Here is a 20,949-nt window from a genome sequence, read left to right on the forward strand (position 1 = left end):
TCAAGCATTGAGGACAACACTTTTTTGAAGGAGAGGGGCATGTTTGGTCCCTATAATACTAGTGATTACCCCATTACTATTGTAGTTGTATCCCTTATTAATATTGTTGTGCCCTATTGTCCCCATATTGTTATTACTGTGCCCCATAGAATCCCTCTATTGTTATTTTTGTGGCTTTATATTATTATTGTTAGGTCGGCTGGGTTATATTGTGACTCCTTAGACTCCTATATATAGAAAGGAGGTTTTGTCATTTGAATCATCCAAGAATTGCTCATTTATGTAATGTAAAGGAGGTTGCCCCTCGAAGAGGCTGAATTCTAAGGCGTTGATCTATCTTTTCTATCTTTTGTGAGCTGGTTTCATAACAGATTTACAAAACTGGCCTCACAGGAAAGACACTTAGAATAATCATATTAGGTAAATGAGAGTAGTAGTCATATGATGGAATGAAAACAAGCACAATACTTAGACATTTGTTTTCCTTTTTATGGCATATGAAGCATCAAGGGGCTCACACAAGATAATTGAACAAGTCTAGTCTAAAGACAAGGGTAATGTGTAGCACATGGGATGAACAGATCAGGGTAGCATGCAAGCATGTAGAGAGGAACCCATTAGAATGATTTGAATTAGCTAGAGTGGGCATGGCAGTATAGCACATGAGTCAAGTGAGCGCAAAGGAGAACAAATAATTATTGAGACAGGTTGGGCCAAACTATCATTTGGAAAAGTATGTAATACATAACATTGACCCATTCGAAATGGAAGGATGCAACCTTCTTCAATTTGGAATGATTTCTTGTAAATGCGACAAGAGAGTTGGCTAAGGCAACAAGCATTTGACCAAGTACCATTTGGATTATAAGTGCTAACGTGATATGAAGAGTTGGAGGGGAAATGCATAAATTTATGGGTTTGGATAGTGTGCGATAACCCAATGTCTAACATGATTGGGTGGGTCATTGCACAAGTCATGACACAATTTTCTTATATGACAAAGTGTAGGGAGATAAGTTATTATTAGTCAAAGGCAAAGATAAGCATGTAAACAAAAGACAAATAAATACACAAGTTTATACTTGAATAAATATTTTCTATTCATTAATTATTCTCTCATATACATCCACTGAGCTACAACTATTCTCTCTTCTTGCTTCACATTACAATGGCCCAACCACATACATATAAACACAAAACTTTTTAAATATGGAATCATGCAAACTCTAACTCTCCTTTCCTCATGCAAACTAAGACTTCACACTTTAACTAAACTTTTCTAACTTTCCTTTAACTTAACTCAACATTTTTCTTTTACTTGACTCAATTTTTCTAGACAAAGCATTAACCTTCTAACTATGGCTCACTTGACTTCTAATATTAGACTCGAATTTCTTTCCTTAACTTAACTCTACTCTTCATGCATTGCATGCATATGAGAGTAACTACTATTTATAAAAATCCCCCTTAATTATGACCATATGAATCAACCTTAACTTAAATGTGACTCAACTATGCATGCTATGCTTGCAATAAAAAATTGACTCAAAAAACCTTTTACAATGCAATTTTTTCTTTTTCATTTCTTCCATATTCTATACCCTTGAAACTGCTTCATTTTCAGTTGTTCTTTCTTGATGTAAGCTCCATATTTCTTCTCTTTCTGCTACTACAAATTTTCTTTGAATTCTTCTATATTTTTTCTAAAAAAAAAAAATTATGCTTTCAGAGCCTATCTTCTATAGGTTCCTCTTGAAATTTTCATTCACTCATGGAATACTACCACAAGTCTTCATCTTCAAACTATGAACTTTTCCATTGCTTCTTTTGCTTCATGTTCTTGATCTTCTTTTTTCCATATTTCTTGATAGTAGAATTTTATATCTTCTTGACTCCATTGTTGAAAGATTGTTTCAATGCTTTCTTCTTCATCTTTAAAAATTCCCATGCCCTTTCCTACATCATTTTCTTCATCTTCTCTTTTAGTTATAACTTTAGATTGATTGTTGTCCTGTCTACTTGCACACTCAAAATTAATGTTCAAAACATCTTCATTATGCTTTGTAGTGAGAATTTTCTTTGCTTCTTTCTTCTTTGCCTCTTTAACTGCATTGGGTCTATCTTCCAATGTTATGATGTTAGTGGATATTCTCATAAAAAAATCATGAATCACTTTATCCTCTTCTTAATCATCAATTGCTGCTAGATCGCACACTACTTCATGAGAAATTCTAACTATTGCTTCATAAATTACTACTACATCAATAGCTTCAACCTTTAATTATTCATAAAACATGGCACTTTCCATATTTCCATAATAAATCCTTGTTTCAAAAAAGGGACCACAAATTTCATCAACATAAGTTTTGTCCACTCTATGGTGAGATATCTAAGCATGCGTGTGATCATTAACAATTTCAACTTCACTAAATTCATAATTTATTTTCGGATTCATGAGAGATGCAATTTCAGCTCTACAAACCATTACCTCAAATGAAAAACTGTATTTGTTATTCTCAAAATTAAATACCTCAAACTCTAAGGGAAATAGGTCATTATCAGCTACAATCATATGAACTAGATCGCACATGTTATTCACATTTTTATTGGAATCTTAACCATCATCAACAATATCTATTTTTGGATTCACCAATTCAGAACTCACTTTGGAATCACCATCCACACATGTCTTGTCAGAGTGAGATTCACCATCATATTCACCATCCATGTTACAGTGGGGTTCTTGAGAATCTATATGCTCTTGCTCTACTTCACATGTAGAGACTTTAAATTCTCACTCTGTAATATTTTCTACGTCTTCTTCATCCTTATGCATGTCTGCATGATGGGTTTCACTTTTATAGTCTTTATGACTATCATCCACATTTGAGTGGGATTCTCCAATATTTTTTCCCTCTTAGAGTCTTACTCATTTACTCTCAGACTTGCAGTTGATTTTCTCTTGATTCTTCAATAGAATGTAACATAATTTGCTGCTTTATATCACTTTCCTTTATACCAAATTCTACTTCTAGGGTCTTCCATGCTTCCTAGGAAGATGTAGTTTTTGTTACCTTGCATAAGGACTTCTCATCCAATGCATGTTTTATAATATCCAATACTAAGGCATCACGTACTTCATCATATGGGTTATGGAAGTGTTACCAAATCTATCCTGATCCATTCATCCTCGAATTTTTCTACTTCATCTACTTGTCTTTTAGATCCCTCGACTATGGTGAGAACCTCTATGATCTCTTCAAAATACTTTGGCTCTTCCTTTCAATTTCTTTTCTCGGTTTGATTTAGTCTTGATTTGTGACCCATGACAGTCATATTTATTTTGTCTTTTGTCTTCTTTCCTTATTGTGTCATCCTTCTAGAAATGAACGTCTCATACACTTGATTATCTTTAAAACTAAACATTTTAACCTTCACTTTAACGGTGGCTCCCAACAACTACAAACAACTTTGCTAAGCTCTTCTACACAGACTCATATGGAAGCTCATGGCTACAACTTACTTTGGAGACTAATTCTTTGTTCATTGGTGGTGGCTCTTTCCTCTTGAGATGGTGGTGGCTCTATAGGCTACTCACCCTAATATTTTAGTCGTTGTGTTTACAAACTCTCAACGATCTCTAGTTTCTACTTATGGATCGATGGATGCAAACTTCAATTTGTGGGATACTCACAATATGCAAGGCTCTTGTTGGAAGTAGCTCATGACATTTTTAACTCCTTTAGTTATTTCAAACCTTGCTAAACCTTTCTCTGATACCACTGGTTATTTAGAGGCAGAGATAAATACACAAAAATAGACAAATAAGTAAACAAGCTTCTCCTTGAAAGTTTTATTCATTAATTATTCTCTCATATACATCCACCTAGTTGTTGTTATTATCTCTTCTTACTTCACACCACAATGACCCAACAATAAGTATATAAGCACTAAAATTTCTAAATATGGAATCATGCAAACTCTAGCTTTCTTTTCCTCATGCAAACTATGGCTTGACACTTTAACTAAGCTTTTCTAACTTCACTTAAACATAAATCAACATTTTTCTTTTCCTTTTCTTTTCTTGACAAGGCATTGACTTTTTAACCCTAACCCTCACTCACTTGGCTTCTAATATTAGACTTAACCTGCTTTCCTTCACTTAACTTAACTTTTCATATATTGCATGCATATGAGATTACTTAATATTTCTATCAAGTGAAACGTTTTCTGTCTATGACAAAGTTGCGATCAATGACAGTAAATCAAATAGGAAATTTAGGGATAGGTTTGTATGAATTGTATGCTCTTATAATTTTTAAATTACTATAGGATACTAGAGTTCACTTAGTTGTAACATGTTTGAATATTTGACAACTTTTAGGCCAGTTGGGTTGTTGATTCTATAAGATTACTTTCATTCATATCATTTTTATATTGGTTATGATAAGGCATAATTTTATGGAATGAGTATCTACATACTTCACTAATTGTTAAACTTATGAATTTTAATAATCGTGAAATATAAAAAGTGAGGTGTAGTATGGAATCACGTAGTTTCAAACTGAGAAAATCGATGAGATGAAATGGGCCACAATGCACCATAAACCTATAGTGATGGACTATCCGGGTGCGCTAAGTGAGTCTCTGATGTGAGTGACTATAGGGGCATGGCAATGACTTTTTAGGTTAAATTAAAGTGAATGCTAGAGGTACTCTTTCAACTCATTAATAATTTATTTCCCTAGTTTGAAATGATATCAATTACTAATATTACTTACTTAGAGGACATCCTTCAATTGTTGGAGGAGGAGTTAATTTCTAGTTTCTTGCAAATTTATATCAAAGTTTTAGTTGAAGTAATTTAAAAATTTTCATATATTAAAAAAAAAGTTAGCTCATGGAGTGTAACTCAATTGACAATCACCTTGTTGTGAAGTATTATGTAAAAGCATGAGATTCAAAGTTCAAATCCTCATGCGTTACGTCAATCAAAAAATAATAATTTTTATCTATTTATTTATTATATGTTTAGAATGTGGTATGTATATTGTAATTGTTTTGAAATCAAATTATCTTTAATTTATTACTTTTATATCATTTTTAATATAATTTTTAAATAAATATACTAAATTAAATACTTAAAAATTGGTTAAAAATATTCTAACTTTTCAAAATGTTATATTTTAATTTTATAATTAATTAAAAAATAATATAATTAACATATTCTAATTTTATATTTAATTTAAAAGGATTAATGAAAAAGGAAAAATATAATATAAAATAAAGAAAACAATATGATTAAATTTCATGTGGTTTGAATATCTATTTTCAAAAATTAAAAGTATAATTGTCCCCTATCCACTCAAGGAATTTTTGTGGAAATTTCCTAGATGAAATGACAGACAGGTTGTCTCTAATCATATCAGCAAAGATTGAAGGGACATAAGAGGAATTGATGTCTTGGAAATCTTGTGAGAAAATGTTTTCGCATTCTTCAGAGTCTACTACCCCCACAAAACAAAGAGCCCGAAAAATTATTGTCTTTATATAATATAACATGAATGGTAAGTGAAATAGCAACCTCTATATAGCACGCGAGACAATAGTAGTCTGGAAGCTTGCGGACTTAGGGCGCACTGTGAGAGTCATAATATTGTCTTAAATTGACATGGTTTTGTCTTAATTGTTAACTGTCTTAAATGAGTTTCGTCTTAATTGGCATCATCTTAAGTGACCATTGTCTTAAATATAAAGTTTTGTCTTAAATATTTTTGTCTTAAATTGTTTTTGTCTTAAATATAAAGTTTGTCTTAAAATATTTTTGTGTGAAACTATTTTTGTCTTAAATATAAAGTTTTGTCTTAAAATATTTTTGTCTTAAACTCTTTTTGTCTTAAATATAAAGTTTTGTCTTAAAAGATTTTTGTATTAAATTGATTTTTTCTTAAATATAAAATTATGTCATAAATTATTTTTGTCTCAAATTATTTTTGTCTTAAATTTTATATTTAAGACAATTCAATTGATATTAAATTTTAATGAAAAACAACTAAAATAAAAAGTGACTTTTTAAGACAAAAGATTTCTTTTGTCTTAAAAAAATGTCTTAAAAGTGTCCTTCATGTAGTAGTGTGATGTTCTACCCACTAACATTGTTTATGTCTAAAGTCTAGTGTTGTTAGTAAAGTAAGGGCTTATCATTTATACATTAATGCCTACACATGAACATAGTTTATGTCTTAATTTTAGTGTTGTTAGCTAGTATAGTAAGGGCTTATTGTTTATGGTTTATGTCTTAATTTTAGTGTTGTTAGCATAGTAAAGGATTATTGTTTATACATTAACATGTCTTAGTTTTAGTGTTGTTAGAATCTAGTGTTGTTAGTAAAGTAAGGGCTTATCGTTTATACATTAATGCCTACCCTCCTTTATACATTAGTTTCAGTGTTGTTAAAATCTAGTGTTGTTAGTAAAGTAAGGGCTTATCGTTTCTAATTTAATGCCTACCCTTAGTGTTGTTAGTAAAGTAAGGGCTTATCGTTTATACATTAATGCCTACCCTCCTTTATACATTAGTTTCAGTGTTGTTAAAATCTAGTGTTGTTAGTAAAGTAAGGGCTTATCGTTTCTAATTTAATGCTTACCCTCATTTATACATTAGTTTTAGTGTTGTTAGTAAAGTAAAGTAAGGGCTTATCATTTATACATTAATGTCTACCCTCGTTTATACATTAATGCTTTTTTAGTGTTAGTTTTAGTGTTTTTTATACATTAATGCTCTTTTAGTGTTGTTAGTATAGTATTAATGCCTACCCTTGTTTATACATTAATGCTATTTTAGTGTTAGTTTTAGTGTTGTTTACACATTAATTCCCTTTTGACCAACATGATGTTCTACGGTGGTTTATACATTAACGCTCTTCTAGTGTTAGTTTTAGTCTTGTTTATCGTTTATATGCCTACCCTCGTTTATATATTAATGCTCTTTTAGTGTTAGTTTTAGTGTTGTTTATACACTAATTCTCTACCCTCGTTTATACATTAATGATATTTTAGTGTTAGTTTTATTGTTGTTTATACATTAATGCTCTTTTAGTGTTGTTAGTATAGTGAGGGTTAGTGTTGTTTATACATTAAAGCTCTTTTAGTGTTATTTTTAGTGTTGTTTATGATGATGATGATGATGATGATGGTTAACGTCCACTGAGACCAAATTGGTCTATCGGACCTACAATTTTCTTAATTTTTACTTGTCTGGCTCCTCGTCTTTCTTGGCGAGATTGGTGTTGTAGCTTTCTTTCTTTTCTCTACGGTCTTCCAACTTCCTTTGTCTTGCATCTCCTTCATCTCTTCTGGTTCTTGGGACATTGGTGTCTTAGCTTCGCGATCTATAGTCGGAGAAGTTTTTTAGGAGATCTGCTTTGCTGTTAAATGAAGATTTATTTTCTGCGGTATTCAAATCCTCATAACTGTTGATTTGTTGGGGCGGGCTTTCTCCTTGCTTGCTTTGAGAGTTGTTTCCTTCTTCCTTGATTTCTTGTGACTCAGAGTTTTCTCTAGAATATTCTTCTTTGATGACAGTGTAGTGTTCTTTTTGTGCTCCTTCCCACCATGTAGATCTGTGGTGGTTTTTTCTAGCAAAATTTTTCTCAGAGGCTTTTGGGCAATTTTTGGCTAGATGCCCCGTCTCAAAGCACGATCGACATCTGAAGAGGACACTTTCATAATCAAGCTTCTGATTCCACACATAGTCTTTACTTGTTAGGTTTATTTCAGCTGGGAATCCGGCACTGAAATCCATTTCCACACATATGCGTGCGTAGGTGGTTCTGGCATATTCCTCTGTTTCTGGGCACCTGCAGTAAAATTTCCCAATTGCATTTCCGATGGCTTTTAGCGAGGAGAGATTCCAGAGATGCCTCCATTTCTCGATTTTTGCGTGTCATCCTTGCGCAGGGGCCATGCTAATCTTCTCTGTATCGTTCCAATTTTATCGGATGCCCACATTAATGCTAGTTTTTTAGTGTTAGTTTTAGTGTTGTTTATACAATAATTCTATTTTAGTGTTGTTTATACATTAATGCTTGTTTTAGTGTTGTTAGTATAGTAAGGATTAGTGTTGCTTATACAACAATGCTCTTTTAGTATTGTTAGTATAGTAAAGGCTTATCGTTTATATATTAATGCCTATCGTTTATACATTAATAATAAGGTTAGTGTTGTTTATACAATAATGCTCTTTTAGTATTGTTACTGTTGTTTATACCACAAAGTTGTATTGTTAATAATTCTCTTTTAATATTGTTAATATTATATAGTATTGTTAATAATACTCTTTTAGTATTGTTAGTGTTCTTTATACAACCATACTCTTTTAGTATTGTTAGTATAGTAAAAGCTTATAGTTTAATATTGTTAATAATGCTCTTTTAGTATTATTAGTATTATTTATACAACAATGGTGAGTATTGTTAGTAATGTTTTTTTTTTTTTTTTAAAGTATTGTCAGTGTTGTTTAGACAAAAATGCTCTTTTAGTGATGTTCTTTTAATATCGTTTATAAAAAATGCACTTTTAGTATAGTAAATGATAGTAAAGCTAAAAGGAGCAAAAGGTAAAGGCTTATCTTATCGTTTATACATTAATGCCATGCCGTTTTAACGAACATGAGGTTCTACCCGCGAACATGGTTTATGTCTTATTAATTGTGCCACTATGGAGCGCTAATGTCTTATTAATTGTGCCACTATGGAGCGCTAATAGGAGCAAGCGTTCAACATAGTTCTTGTCGCATATCAACTCCACATATTTATTAGAACGACGCAATCTCATACAATTTTAAACCACAGCGCTTAGTGTATGAATTTGTTTAAACCATGTGAGATATATTATAGTCTGGTTGGCCCACACAATACAACCGGCGAGACTTGCTATATGACATGTATAGAAACCCATGTGAAGTCACATGGCTTCCTGGCCTGCACACTTTCAATGGCCACGATTTGCCTTTCAGATCTAACGGTGAAGAGTTATTGGGTTTTTTTAAAACGACTAACCCTAATCAGTGAAATTATTTGCTCCTTTGGTTTTTGTCTCTCACGACCAGAGCGCCACCCTACTCTGCAACATCCCAGCGTTATTTTTGCCACCTGAATTTGTTCTTACATGTGTTGAATGTATTATTGCCAAGCGTAATTAACCTTACTTGCAGCATGGTGTGCAAAGCTCTGGAAGGTTTGTAGGGTTTTATATTTCTATTCTTTGCTCATTCATATCGTATAATAATTTCATCCTTTCTTTTCCTTTTTTTCATGTATCTCTGGTGGTTATTTTGAGGTATTCTCGGAAGGATTAGAGCATAGATAATACTTTTATTCCTATTATGTGATCGTCTTCACATAAAATTCCCCTCATACATACAGGTAGTAGAGCTAATTTCGAACTGAAACGTGCTTCTATATCACAGTCAAGGTGTGTTGCCACGTCGTCCAGTCTTAGGTGGTTGAGAGGCAACCCCCTCCAAACCCTCTTCCACCGCCCACTGAGAAACACCCCATCCCGGGAGCAATCCATGATATTATTAAAAAGGTTTGTAGGGTTTTATATTTCTATTCTTTACTCATTCATATCGTATAATAATTTCACCTCTCTTTTCTTTTTTTCATTTTTCTCTGGTCGTTATTTTAGGGTATTCTCGGAAGGATTAGAGCATAGATGATACTTTTATTCCTATTATGTGATGGACTACACATAAAATTCCCCTCGTACATACAGGTAGTAGAGCTACATATAGTAGAGATAATTTCGAACTGGAACTTGCTTCTATATCACAGTCAAGGTGTGTTGCCACGTCCTCCAGTCCTTGGTGGTTGAGAGGCAACCCCCTCCAAACCCTTTTCCCCCGCCCACTGCAAAACATCCCATCCCGGGAACAATCCATAATATTATTAAAAAGTATTATCATTATTAAATGTATTGTAATAATTAACTTTAATGTGTAAATATGAAAAAATATATTTAAAAAATATAAGAGAAAATTTAAATTATTATAAAGAATTTAGTAATATGAAGTTAGAATTTAAATAAAATATTAATTTTATAAAATTTGAAAAAGTGGTAAAATTTAATAGTTTAAAATGAGTAGTCGAGTTAAATTTAATGGTTCAAAATGAACAGTTTTGATCATTGGATAAAGTTCAATTCTTAAGGTTTAAGTTGGAGTTTTAGAAACACTTTGAATTGAAAATTAAAATTAGTTGATGTGACCCAATCATTTTGATGTCTCACATACTTTTCACATAAAGTTTTTTTTAATAATAATAATATTTTATAATAATATTAAAATACAAATATTAAATATAAATATGACCACATTATATAAATAATCATCAATCGTTTTATTTTAATCTGTCCAGCTAAAAAAAATGTGATTGAAAAAATACCATATTTGTGACCATATGATCCAGAAATCTTTGTTAATACACATTAGATTATGCATCCTTATTCTATCCATTCAGGATCCGACGTTGCACCACCTCAACAATTATACATAATTACATATTGATTTTATTAACACTTAAAAGAGATACACACCAATAACCATGGTACAAGCTTGCGATTTTCTATCCTCATATTTGGTTATTGATATTCCAGAGAGATTGAGGATATTTCCCCAACCTTCAATCTTGGAAACTCACAATACCGACATTCAATTCAGAGAGATTGACGATATTTCCTCAACCTTCAATCTTGGATACCCACAATACTGGCATTCAATTCAGGTACTTTTTCCTCCTGAACAAATTGTTTTTTTGGTTTGAAGTATACATTGTTTTATTGCAGAACAGGACAAAGAAAAATACGACTGCCATTTTATTTTGCGATATATATGCATATGGCCAGTCTACTACTTTACATATCTACATAAACTCCAAAATGTTTCTGAACTTGAGGGATTGTAGATTCTAGGAATATCTTTCGAGAAGATCAGTAAAAAAGGACAAACAATTGACTGTCTCCGGATTATTTTGCGATATTCCCAAAATTTATCATCCAAATAAAACTAATGTGCATTCTCTGAACGCAAGGCTGCAAGCTCTGTGTCTCCAGAAGACATGAATCTTTGGCTTTCAGGTTGAAGCTTAAACAGAGGCATAAATGCGAGGTGGGACGGCTGATCGGAGGGAACGGTTCCGCTGTCTTCCTTCTTGTAAACATAAAACTTTGCAATGACCAAGAAGAAGATCATGTTGAGGAAACAGAGAATGGCAATGAAAGCATAGTAGTAATCAAGATGGGAGTCATTCAGATTGTTAAGAATCCAGCTTTTGTGCCCTCCTCGTCCTGTTATGTTAGCCACAGTTGTGAGCAGAAAACTGCTGATGAAGTTGCCTATTCCGAGGCTGCTAGGGAAAAGCGCGGTGCCCAAGCTCTGCATGTCTCCAGGCGACTGATCATAAAAGAATTCCAACATGGCAATAGTCGTAAACACGTCTGCAACTCCCAACAAAACATACTGAGGCAACAACCAAAAAATACTTATGGGAACGGGTTCCATAGTACTGGTCAGATTATGCTCGCTTATAACATGAAGCCTCTTCACTTCTGTGGCGGAGGCGATGACCATGACGAGAATTTGAATGAGGTAACCGATTCCCATTCTCTGCAGGAGAGTTATTCCTCTAGGGTTTCCCGTATGACGTCGAATGAAAGGAACGAAGTAGCGGTCGTATATTGGGACCGAAATGAGCATGCAGAGCGTTATGAATGCGCCCAGAGTGGCTGCGGGGATCTGGAATCCGTGCGAACCCACGTGCCTGTCCATGGTTGCGCCCTGCTTCACAAACATAGTGTTCACTTGGGCCAAAACAGTGCTGGGTATGAGGGTTGCAAGCCAAATCGGGAGCATTCCCATCATGAGCTTTGTTTCTTCCACCTGTGTTACCGTGCACAACCGCGGTCCATGACCGGTTCTTCCTAATTCCTCTGTTCCCCCATGTTGAACTGGGGTAGCAGCCTTGTCCAAGAACCTGCGATTCAGCAGATGCACTTATGTTCAATTTAGTATTTAACCTAGGATGTAAGCTGCATAGATAACCTAGAAAATTCATACTGTGATATTACTTCGAACATAAAGTGCATTTGTTCTCGCATATATATCTACGTGGAGAAAAGCCACGGCTTCATGGGATAGAAGTTGAAGAGATTGGTATTATTTAGATTTAATTAACGTGGAGAAAAGCCACGGCTTCATGGGATAGAAGTTGAAGGGAATGGTATTATTTAGATTTAATTATGGTGTCATGGGATAGAAAGTTAAAGGGATTGGTATTATTTAGATTTAATTAATATGTCAAGTAAGTAAGGGTAGTTCAAGTGGTTTTGAGGTGCACTATTAGCTACATTTTCTATATTTTATTGTTTTATATTCATGCTTTAGTCATTGAGTTATTAGCATTTATATATATTATTTAATGCTAAGTTGAATAATATATAAATTATTAGGTTTGCAACTAATTTATATTTATTAATTTATATATTATTTATTATAATATATTTTTAAAATTTAAAATTTATATATTATTTATTATATAAATCAATATATAAGGTTAATAAAGAAAAATATAGCCATCATATAAAGGAAGGTATCATATATACTTTCTTTTCTAGTATTGGTATTGGTTTTTCTTTTCCTTTTCTTTTTATTTTTGTTTCTAATTATAACCCGTAAACATTATAAATCAACAATATGAGCTCTTTAATATTAAGCATTATATACTCATAATTACATTTATATTGCTCATCTCAATATTAAATATTCACAATTAAACAAATGTCACTCATTTCATTATTCAATATTGTGTTAACAAAGTAAATATACCTAGCAACTTCAAAGAAAAATCTTAGAATTTGGAGTTCTTAGGGTTGCAAAGCTAGGAAGGTATAATCCATCATAAAAGCATCTTTTTTTTTCTTTAGTATTGATGTAGGTTGTCTTCTGATTTAATTTTTATTTTATGATAACAGGTAAACATTGTTGATTTTGTTTTTCTTTTAAATTTTTTAATTCGACATATAAACATTATAAATTCAATAAATATTATATACAAACAACTTTTTGATAAAGAAAAATTAAATTATATAACATTCCCTCAATAATATTATATACCATCCACCTCAATATTAAATATTGACAGCTTCACACCAAATTTCTCATAAATATACCATCCCGTCAATAATATTATATACCATTTACCTCAATATTAAATATTGACAGCTTCACACCAAATTTCTCATAAATATACCATCCCCTCAATAATATTATATACCATTCACCTCAATATTAAATATTGACAACTTCACACCAAATTTCTCATAAGTAAAAATCATATTATATACCATTCACCTCCTTATTAAATATGGACAACCACATAACAACTTCACACCAAAAAGTCTTAGGCTTGATGGTTATGTGTTAAGGCTGCTAAAAAAACCTATCACTTATTTTATAAAAAAAATATAATTAATGTGAATAATATTATATACCATCCACCTCAAGATTAAATATTAGAGCTTCAAACCAAATTTTTTATAAATAAACTCATATTATATACTATCCACCTCCATATTAAATATTGAAAATCACATAACAACTTCACACCAAAAAGATCTTAGGCTTCAGGGTTATTTGTTAGGACTTCTAAAGGAAAGGTATAACTCATCGTATAAGGGAAGGTATAATTCATCCTGTACGTATCTACTCTCTTCTCTAATATTGGCGTTGTTTTTTCTTTTCTTTTAGTTATTTTAGTTCTTGATTATTACATGCAGACCTTATGTACAAACGATATACGCTCAGCAGTAAACGAACATTATACGCTAAAGAACTGACTGATGCATTTTGTACATACTTTATATGTATCGCTAAATGTACACTGCATTATGTGAAAACACTGTTACATATCCACAGCAAGAAAATATTAGGAATAACCCTTCTATCTCAGACGTGATCCTTCAACATCCTGGCTAGTTTGCTGGAGCCTTTGGAGCAAACACAAGTCATTTAAAGAAAGCAAACAATATAAATCCCACCAATGGTTCATAAATAGCATAAACCTATGATGATAGAAATTTGTAAACTAATGATTCCGGCAAATTCCAAGCAGGAATTTATTTGAAATCTCCTGATACATGTTGTTTTCCTTTAGGGGATGGCTTATTTTTATGAAGAAAATTACACCACTTACAGATATACACATTAATATAAACCCATGCAGATATAATATAAACCTCATTGAACCACACGCATATGAAAGCTTGGTCTAAATGGATTTTTGCAAAGGAAGAAATACGCCTAATACAAGCAACACATTTGAATATAGACTCAGAATCTGTGATTTAATATACATCTCAAGGACTACCTCACGTTCATAAAACAAACCTCGAGTTTAAAGGAGTATGTGTAGAAATTCTGGTGTAATTCAAGGGTATATTTATTTTGATGGTGGATATGTAGAACATTTTGGAATCTAATTGAATAGATGATCTGGCTTTTGTTCTTTGGATTTTAGAATATTCTGGAAATTCACAATCTAGATAAATTTAAGCCTAACTCAGAGAGACTAAATGAACTAAAATTCCATTAAAACAAAATACAAAATACATCAGTATTTGTTATTCTTGTATCAAAAGGTGCTCTCCCTATGAAATAAAGAAAAATACCTGTCAAATAAAAACAAAAAACAAACAAACGATAGTTATCGGAATGCAGAAGAGAACAATTATTGAATGAACTTACAACCATTACCCACAAAAGGACAGTTGAATACATTGGAAAAAGACAAATGCGTTGAAAAGTAAGTGTTGTAATGAACTATTGCTTAACATGTCCGGAACCTTGAGGTGGGGACCTTGAGATGTGATAATCTTTGATTTATTAAACATTTTCATCATGGGGGGCAGGATATATTTATGTCGAAGACGTGGTGGCCATAAGAACTTCACAATATAATAAGTTTAAATTGGGATTGATTTAGATTTGGTTTTTTTATCCCTTTTAAATGGCTGGAATTTGATAAGTATCAATTTTGATTGATGTGATAAGTATAAATTCTAATTCTGTTTTAATGGCTGGAATTTGACAATATAATAAGTAAAAATTTTGATTTTTTTTTTTTAACCGGAACTTCACAATATAATAAGTTTAAATTGGGATTGATTTTTTTTGTTAAATGGCTGGAATTTGTTATAAAAATTTTAATTGATTTGAAAGATTGGTTTCGGTAGGCATCTAACAATTATGTAAAATTATTTTTTTTCAATTTTCTATTTTGTTGGTCAGAAAAAAACATCTATTTCTTAAAGTTTTTGGGGACTTCTTGAATGTTATATATTGTTTTAATGTGTCACAAAAATGTCAGAGTCATAGTGCTATCAATACTTAAAGATATTTTATAATTAAAACAAGCTTTTGACTTTATATCTTGTTGTCAAATTTACAGAGAAAGAAAATCTGAAGTAGATATTTAGTCTAAAGAAAACTCTAAAGAAAGCTATGGACAGAAATAAGTTTTTGGCAGGTCATGTAGCACACAGATAAGACTATACAAGAATATCATCATCATTCATTCACTAAGTATACATTTTTTTTATATTCTAGAACACTTTTTTACATAGTTTCAGCTTATGGTATTTTTGATATTTGTGAGAAACTGCTTCAATATTTATCTATACTGTTTACATTTTATGAAAATAAACTACATAGCACACTGTTTTCTATGTGGTAGTTTGGTTTTTGGATATTGGCAGGGGCTCTTTACTTTCAGTTTATAATGATAAATCTTAAAATACATTAATAAAAAGTTAGGATTTTATTAATTTTTTGGATTGTTTATAATGTCAAATTATAATCCACTATTACAATAATTGGCAAGTCCACCTTAAAAAAAAAAAAGGAATCTCTATGATAATCTTTCTAAACTCTATTTATAATATTTTTTTAATCTTTTAAATAATTTATCATATACAAAATATAAATAAATTTTATATTAAATTATTTTTAGATAATACAGTTTAAACTTCAAATAAATTTGATATAATTTTTTCCTTTAAATTTATTAAATTTAAAAATATTAATAGATAATTTTTTAATAAAAATCTTATAAATTTAAATTTTGGTTAAAAAAATTTAACAATTTTTTTCCATTTAGTGAGCCAAAGCATATTTATTGAGAATATGTCAGAAGTAGCTAACTCAAGTCCATAAGTGGGGTTAAATCTTCACTAGGTTTCAAATTCAAATTTTATGAGGAGTTGAAAATAATAATCATTTCTAAAAAATTAACTTATCCAAAAAGTATAATTACTAAAAATAAATTAAACTATCCCAAAAATATCCTACTACATGTTAACTATTGCTATAAGAAACATATTTAACAAAAATAAAATTCAAACACTTCATAAATAAAAAATTAAACAATCCCAAAAATATCTACTATTTATCATGTTACTTATTACTATAAGAAACATATTTAACAAAAAAAGAAAATTAGAACACCTTATAAATAATTTGCAATGACAATTTTTTGATAACAAAAATAATAAATAACATGTATTAATAACTTTATGATTTTTTCACTATGCCCAAAGAGTTGAATAAACCAGCTTAGATCCATCTTAAACTCTGATGTATCAAAAGCAGAGAGGGATCAAATCTCTCCAAATGCAAACTTCTTTTTTGTATGTAAAACTTGAGAAAAAATTTACTCTTCTTAGAATCGACCTAAACTACTATCAATTTTTTATTATCAAAAATATAATTAATTTTATCAATAATCTATAAACCTATTTAATATATAATGATTTTAAATATCATAAATATATTAAATTATATATTAAAATAATTATTCAAAAAATTCTGTCCTGCACACTCATCAAAATAAACACTCATCTACTTATAAAGCCTGCTCACCATTTAGCTCTTTTCAACAATCACCGCATAAAATTAAATCTAGACACTTAAATCAGGCTGAAATAACTAGAAATGTGAATTATGATCAGGTTTAAAATGCCAACGTTCTCCATTATGCAAATTCAACCTAGCTGTTCACAGTTGATCAGTTTTTTAAATTATCAATCATTAAAATTGTAAGGAGATTGCAGATTTTAAAAATATCTTGAGAGTATTCTTACCGGTGTTCTAAATCTGATAATTACTAAAAGTGAAACAATGGTAAAATAAGATTCTGAGAATATCCCAGAATCCGCAATGTCGACATAGATTGCTTAAAATGCACTATTGGTGAAAAATAACTCACGAGTGAAAACTAGAGATCCTTACCTTAAAGCTGGAGTGTGAGGAATCCGGCGTTTCCCAGAAGCCTGATACTCTTTATTATCATCCAATTCATACAGCTGAGAAGGATCTGCTGGAACAGCTACCTTCCACTTCCGAATGGCCGAAACCAGTACTCTCCCAACCCGATTGATCGGGTGGTCGACGGTTCTGACCATCCTGTGTCTGTAATAAGGAGTGCCTACCATGAATACGAAAAAGGAAACGAACAGTCCTAGGGTGGGAATCCCATATCCGAGCCCCCAACCCACATTAACTTGTATATATACCATAACAGTCTGAGCGACGAAAGCTCCAAAAAAAACGCTGAATAACCACCAGTTGAAAAAGGAATTCTTCTGCAACTTCTCTCCTTGGTGAAAATCATCGAACTGGTCGGCCCCAAAGGTTGAAATGTTGGGCTTCGTGCCCCCGGTGCCCAGTGTAAGAACATACAGTGACAGGTAGAAGAATCCAATCTGCAGAGTTGAAGCCTTCTTGCATACCGCATCACATGGGGGCGGTTTCAGAGATTTCAGAGACACTGCCACTGTCAGAAGCACCATTCCCTGCAATATGAACGAAGTGAGCAAAATATTTTGATAAGGAAAAGTATGTTTTTTTACTTATCAAAAGAATATCAATTCACACTCCTAACAAGTCAATGGGCATCTTTATCTCGACAGTGGTAGTTTTATCATCTTTATCTCGACAAGAGTATCTTTATCTAGATTGTGGATTCAAGGAATATTCCAGAATCCAACAATCAAGGAATATTCCAGAATCCAACAATCAAGAAAGAGGTATTTACTGTTAAATTCCAAGATATTCTGGAAACTAAAATGAACATAAGTTCAGCAACTTGCTTGAGAAAGCTCTACATACTTGGTTTGGGAATAATACACCAGGTTTAAGATGAATTTGGTGTAGTAACCTGTCAAATCAGCATAGAGCCGAGAGGCATAAAAACTCTGGACTGCACATTTCCTCAAGGTTAAATCAATCTATAAATGTGCAGATTGATTTGATTATCATTAAAATAATTTATTGATGGACATTGCGGATTGTTAAACATTTTGAAAATCTGATTTACAAAATCACAACAGTAAAATAATCTGTTTGACTTCATTCTTATCAGTAAAATTTCCAAAATATTTTATAATATAATATATTGACTATTTTCAATAAAGTTTCCAAAATATTCTATAATATAATCAGCTGCAATTGAGTTAAGTAAGCAAAATATTTTGAGAAGGAAAAGAATGTTTTCTTATTGAAAGAATATCAATTCACACTCCTAACAAGGTCACTTGCGAAAAACGATGAACTCTACAAGCTTGGTTTGGAGATGATACACCAGGTTTAAGATGGATTTGGTTGAGTAGCAACCTGTCAGATCACTATAGGGCTGAGAAGCATAATTCCTCTCTGCACTGCACATTTCCTCAATGTTAAATCAATCTAGAAATGTACAGCTTGTAAATGTTTTACCTTGATTATCAGTAAAACAATTCATTGATGGATAGCCCTATTTAGATTCCCGAATATAATCTGATTAGCTGCAGTAAATTGCACTATTTATAATTTCATTTTTATTAGTCAAATTTCTGAAATATTCTATAATATAATCTGTTATCATTGAGTTAAGTTTAACATTTATCAATAGAGAAATATCTAAGAGGAGAATTTAGAGTGGTAAGGTATTAGCATGGGCTAGCTCAATGCTCAATAGATGATTGATGATAGCTGTGTTAATGAAGTAGGGTGGTTCAAATTCCCATAATTCAAGTAAACCAAAAAACTTAGTGATAAAGTAAACCCAAAAAACTGTATAATTTAATAGTGAAAAAATATATGAGAGGAGTTTATAACTACTACATCAGTGTTTTTTTGGGTTAGGCTGAGCCTAGACCCAAGCCAGCTCTTCTATTGGGTGGAAGAACGAAGAACACTGATCCACCTACAATACATATCTAAAATAAAAACATCAGTGTGTTATATTTCACACAGAGAATACAGCTGTTGGATAACCCACCAGCACTGAACAGGTTGTGAGTTCGATACTCCAAATTTTAACGTAAGCCTGAACCTAATCTGGTAGACAAAACCATTTGTTCTAAGTGCGGTCTGATATTTCAATAATAAAATGGCAGAACTCACCAGCAAGTAGATCAGGGACGAGACTAAAAAGGTCCAGTAACGGCCTAGATAAGTGTCAGCAATATAAGCTCCAAGAATTGGAGTGAGCCAAACAGCTCCGGACCAGTTGTTAACATTCCTAGCAGAGGAGATAGTGTCCTCATGCAGTTCTTTAGTCAAGTAGATCACCAAATTTGCTGCGATGCTATTGAAGGCCATTCTCTCAAAGGCTTCGTACCCTGCAAATACATGAAAGCATGAAATATGTAAGTGACATCCATGAAAACATGAAAGAATACCTATGTAAACAACAAAATATATGTCCTTGAAAACATGTAACATATCAATTTTAAACATCAAATATTTATTCTCAGAAGTCGGCATTATAAAGTTCTGAGCATCTGGGATTATGAATTCATACAAGGAATAAGGTCGGTTCTTAAGTAATAGGAATCCAGCTTAGTGTTAGAACAGTTCAGTGGGGACAATTCAAACTTGGAATTATTAAGAGACAGAAACTTAACTTAGTGGGAGAGCAGTCCAGTGGGGACAATCCCTGAATATGGGAACAGGGTTTCGCCATTAAAAAAGAGATCAGATTCCTAACCTATCTAAGTTTTGTGAAAGCTATCATTAATCTTACCAATGAGAAAGAAGCAAGCTCTCCATTTTCCAGTCTTCGCCCTAGGTACAGGCCGACCCCGCAGATCAACAGAACCATCAAGTGTGAATTCTGTTATACTCTTCTCATGAATCCTTCCTTCCTCGTTTGCAAACTCCATTTCTAGCTAACAGACTGAGATTGCGTGCAGGGATCCTACTGATAAATAGTACTACTCAGCCGAAGGCTACTAAACGAGAAATACATAGAGGGGTGTCAATGAGGCAGCTGTTAAATACGTAATTGGAAACAAGAAAGGGGCGCTTATGCTTGAAATGGGAAGAATGCTGTCACGGACTTGACCACATCTTTTTTCCAGTACATAACGAGAAAGAATCCCGCAGCAATGCAACAAATAGATCATTTTACAGCCGAAAAACGATGTACGAAGTGGAAATATTCACATGGTCATTTATGACACTACTGGAATTATTGTGGAGTATCTAAATAGCCAAGAATTTTTTGTTTGTTACCTTTACTTTTCTTCATTACTGGAATCATTACTTTGTTCTCTCATCTAAATTGTTATACGCCTAAAAATAATTAAAATATTTGGAAATTGCCACAGCCCATCGGTGAGGGAATAGTTTGCTATATACGCGACAGTGACATTGTGTACAGAGATTGAACACTGAGATCAACTTTTTGTCTCTTTTTTGGTAAGCTATATAAGAGATTGAACACTGAGATTCGCCAATTTATTTTTTATTAATACTAGGTTAGCTATCAGCTCTTATATAAAATGGAAAAAAATACTTATTACCTAGAGTAAGATGCTTATCACTATTTAGATATTTTTTGAGAAATTTAATTC

At 32.1% G+C, this 20,949-nt stretch overlaps 1 protein-coding gene and 1 non-coding gene across 2 annotated transcripts; both read right to left on the reverse strand.

Moving 5' to 3' along the window:
* Positions 1–7,913: 7,913 nt before the first annotated feature.
* Positions 7,914–8,016, reverse strand: LOC149138447 (U6 spliceosomal RNA). The gene has a single exon (XR_016265424.1). It is a non-coding gene; the product is annotated as a U6 spliceosomal RNA (small nuclear RNA).
* Positions 8,017–10,546: 2,530 nt separating this feature from the next.
* LOC149138448 (Major facilitator superfamily protein) lies at positions 10,547–20,559 on the reverse strand. The gene is made up of 4 exons (XM_089453275.1): positions 20,118–20,559; positions 19,496–19,713; positions 17,342–17,904; positions 10,547–12,032 (listed from the first exon to the last, which is right to left on the reverse strand). The coding sequence occupies exons 1-4, from the start codon at positions 20,254–20,256 to the stop codon at positions 11,066–11,068; spliced, it is 1,887 nt and encodes a 628-aa protein (XP_089309401.1). The 5' UTR covers positions 20,257–20,559; the 3' UTR covers positions 10,547–11,065.
* Positions 20,560–20,949: the final 390 nt, after the last annotated feature.

This window comes from Pinus tabuliformis, chromosome X, assembly GCF_031772625.1.
Source record: "Pinus tabuliformis cultivar Carrire ecotype Pingquan chromosome X, CPIR1, whole genome shotgun sequence".
Taxonomy (NCBI): Eukaryota; Viridiplantae; Streptophyta; class Pinopsida; order Pinales; family Pinaceae; genus Pinus; species Pinus tabuliformis.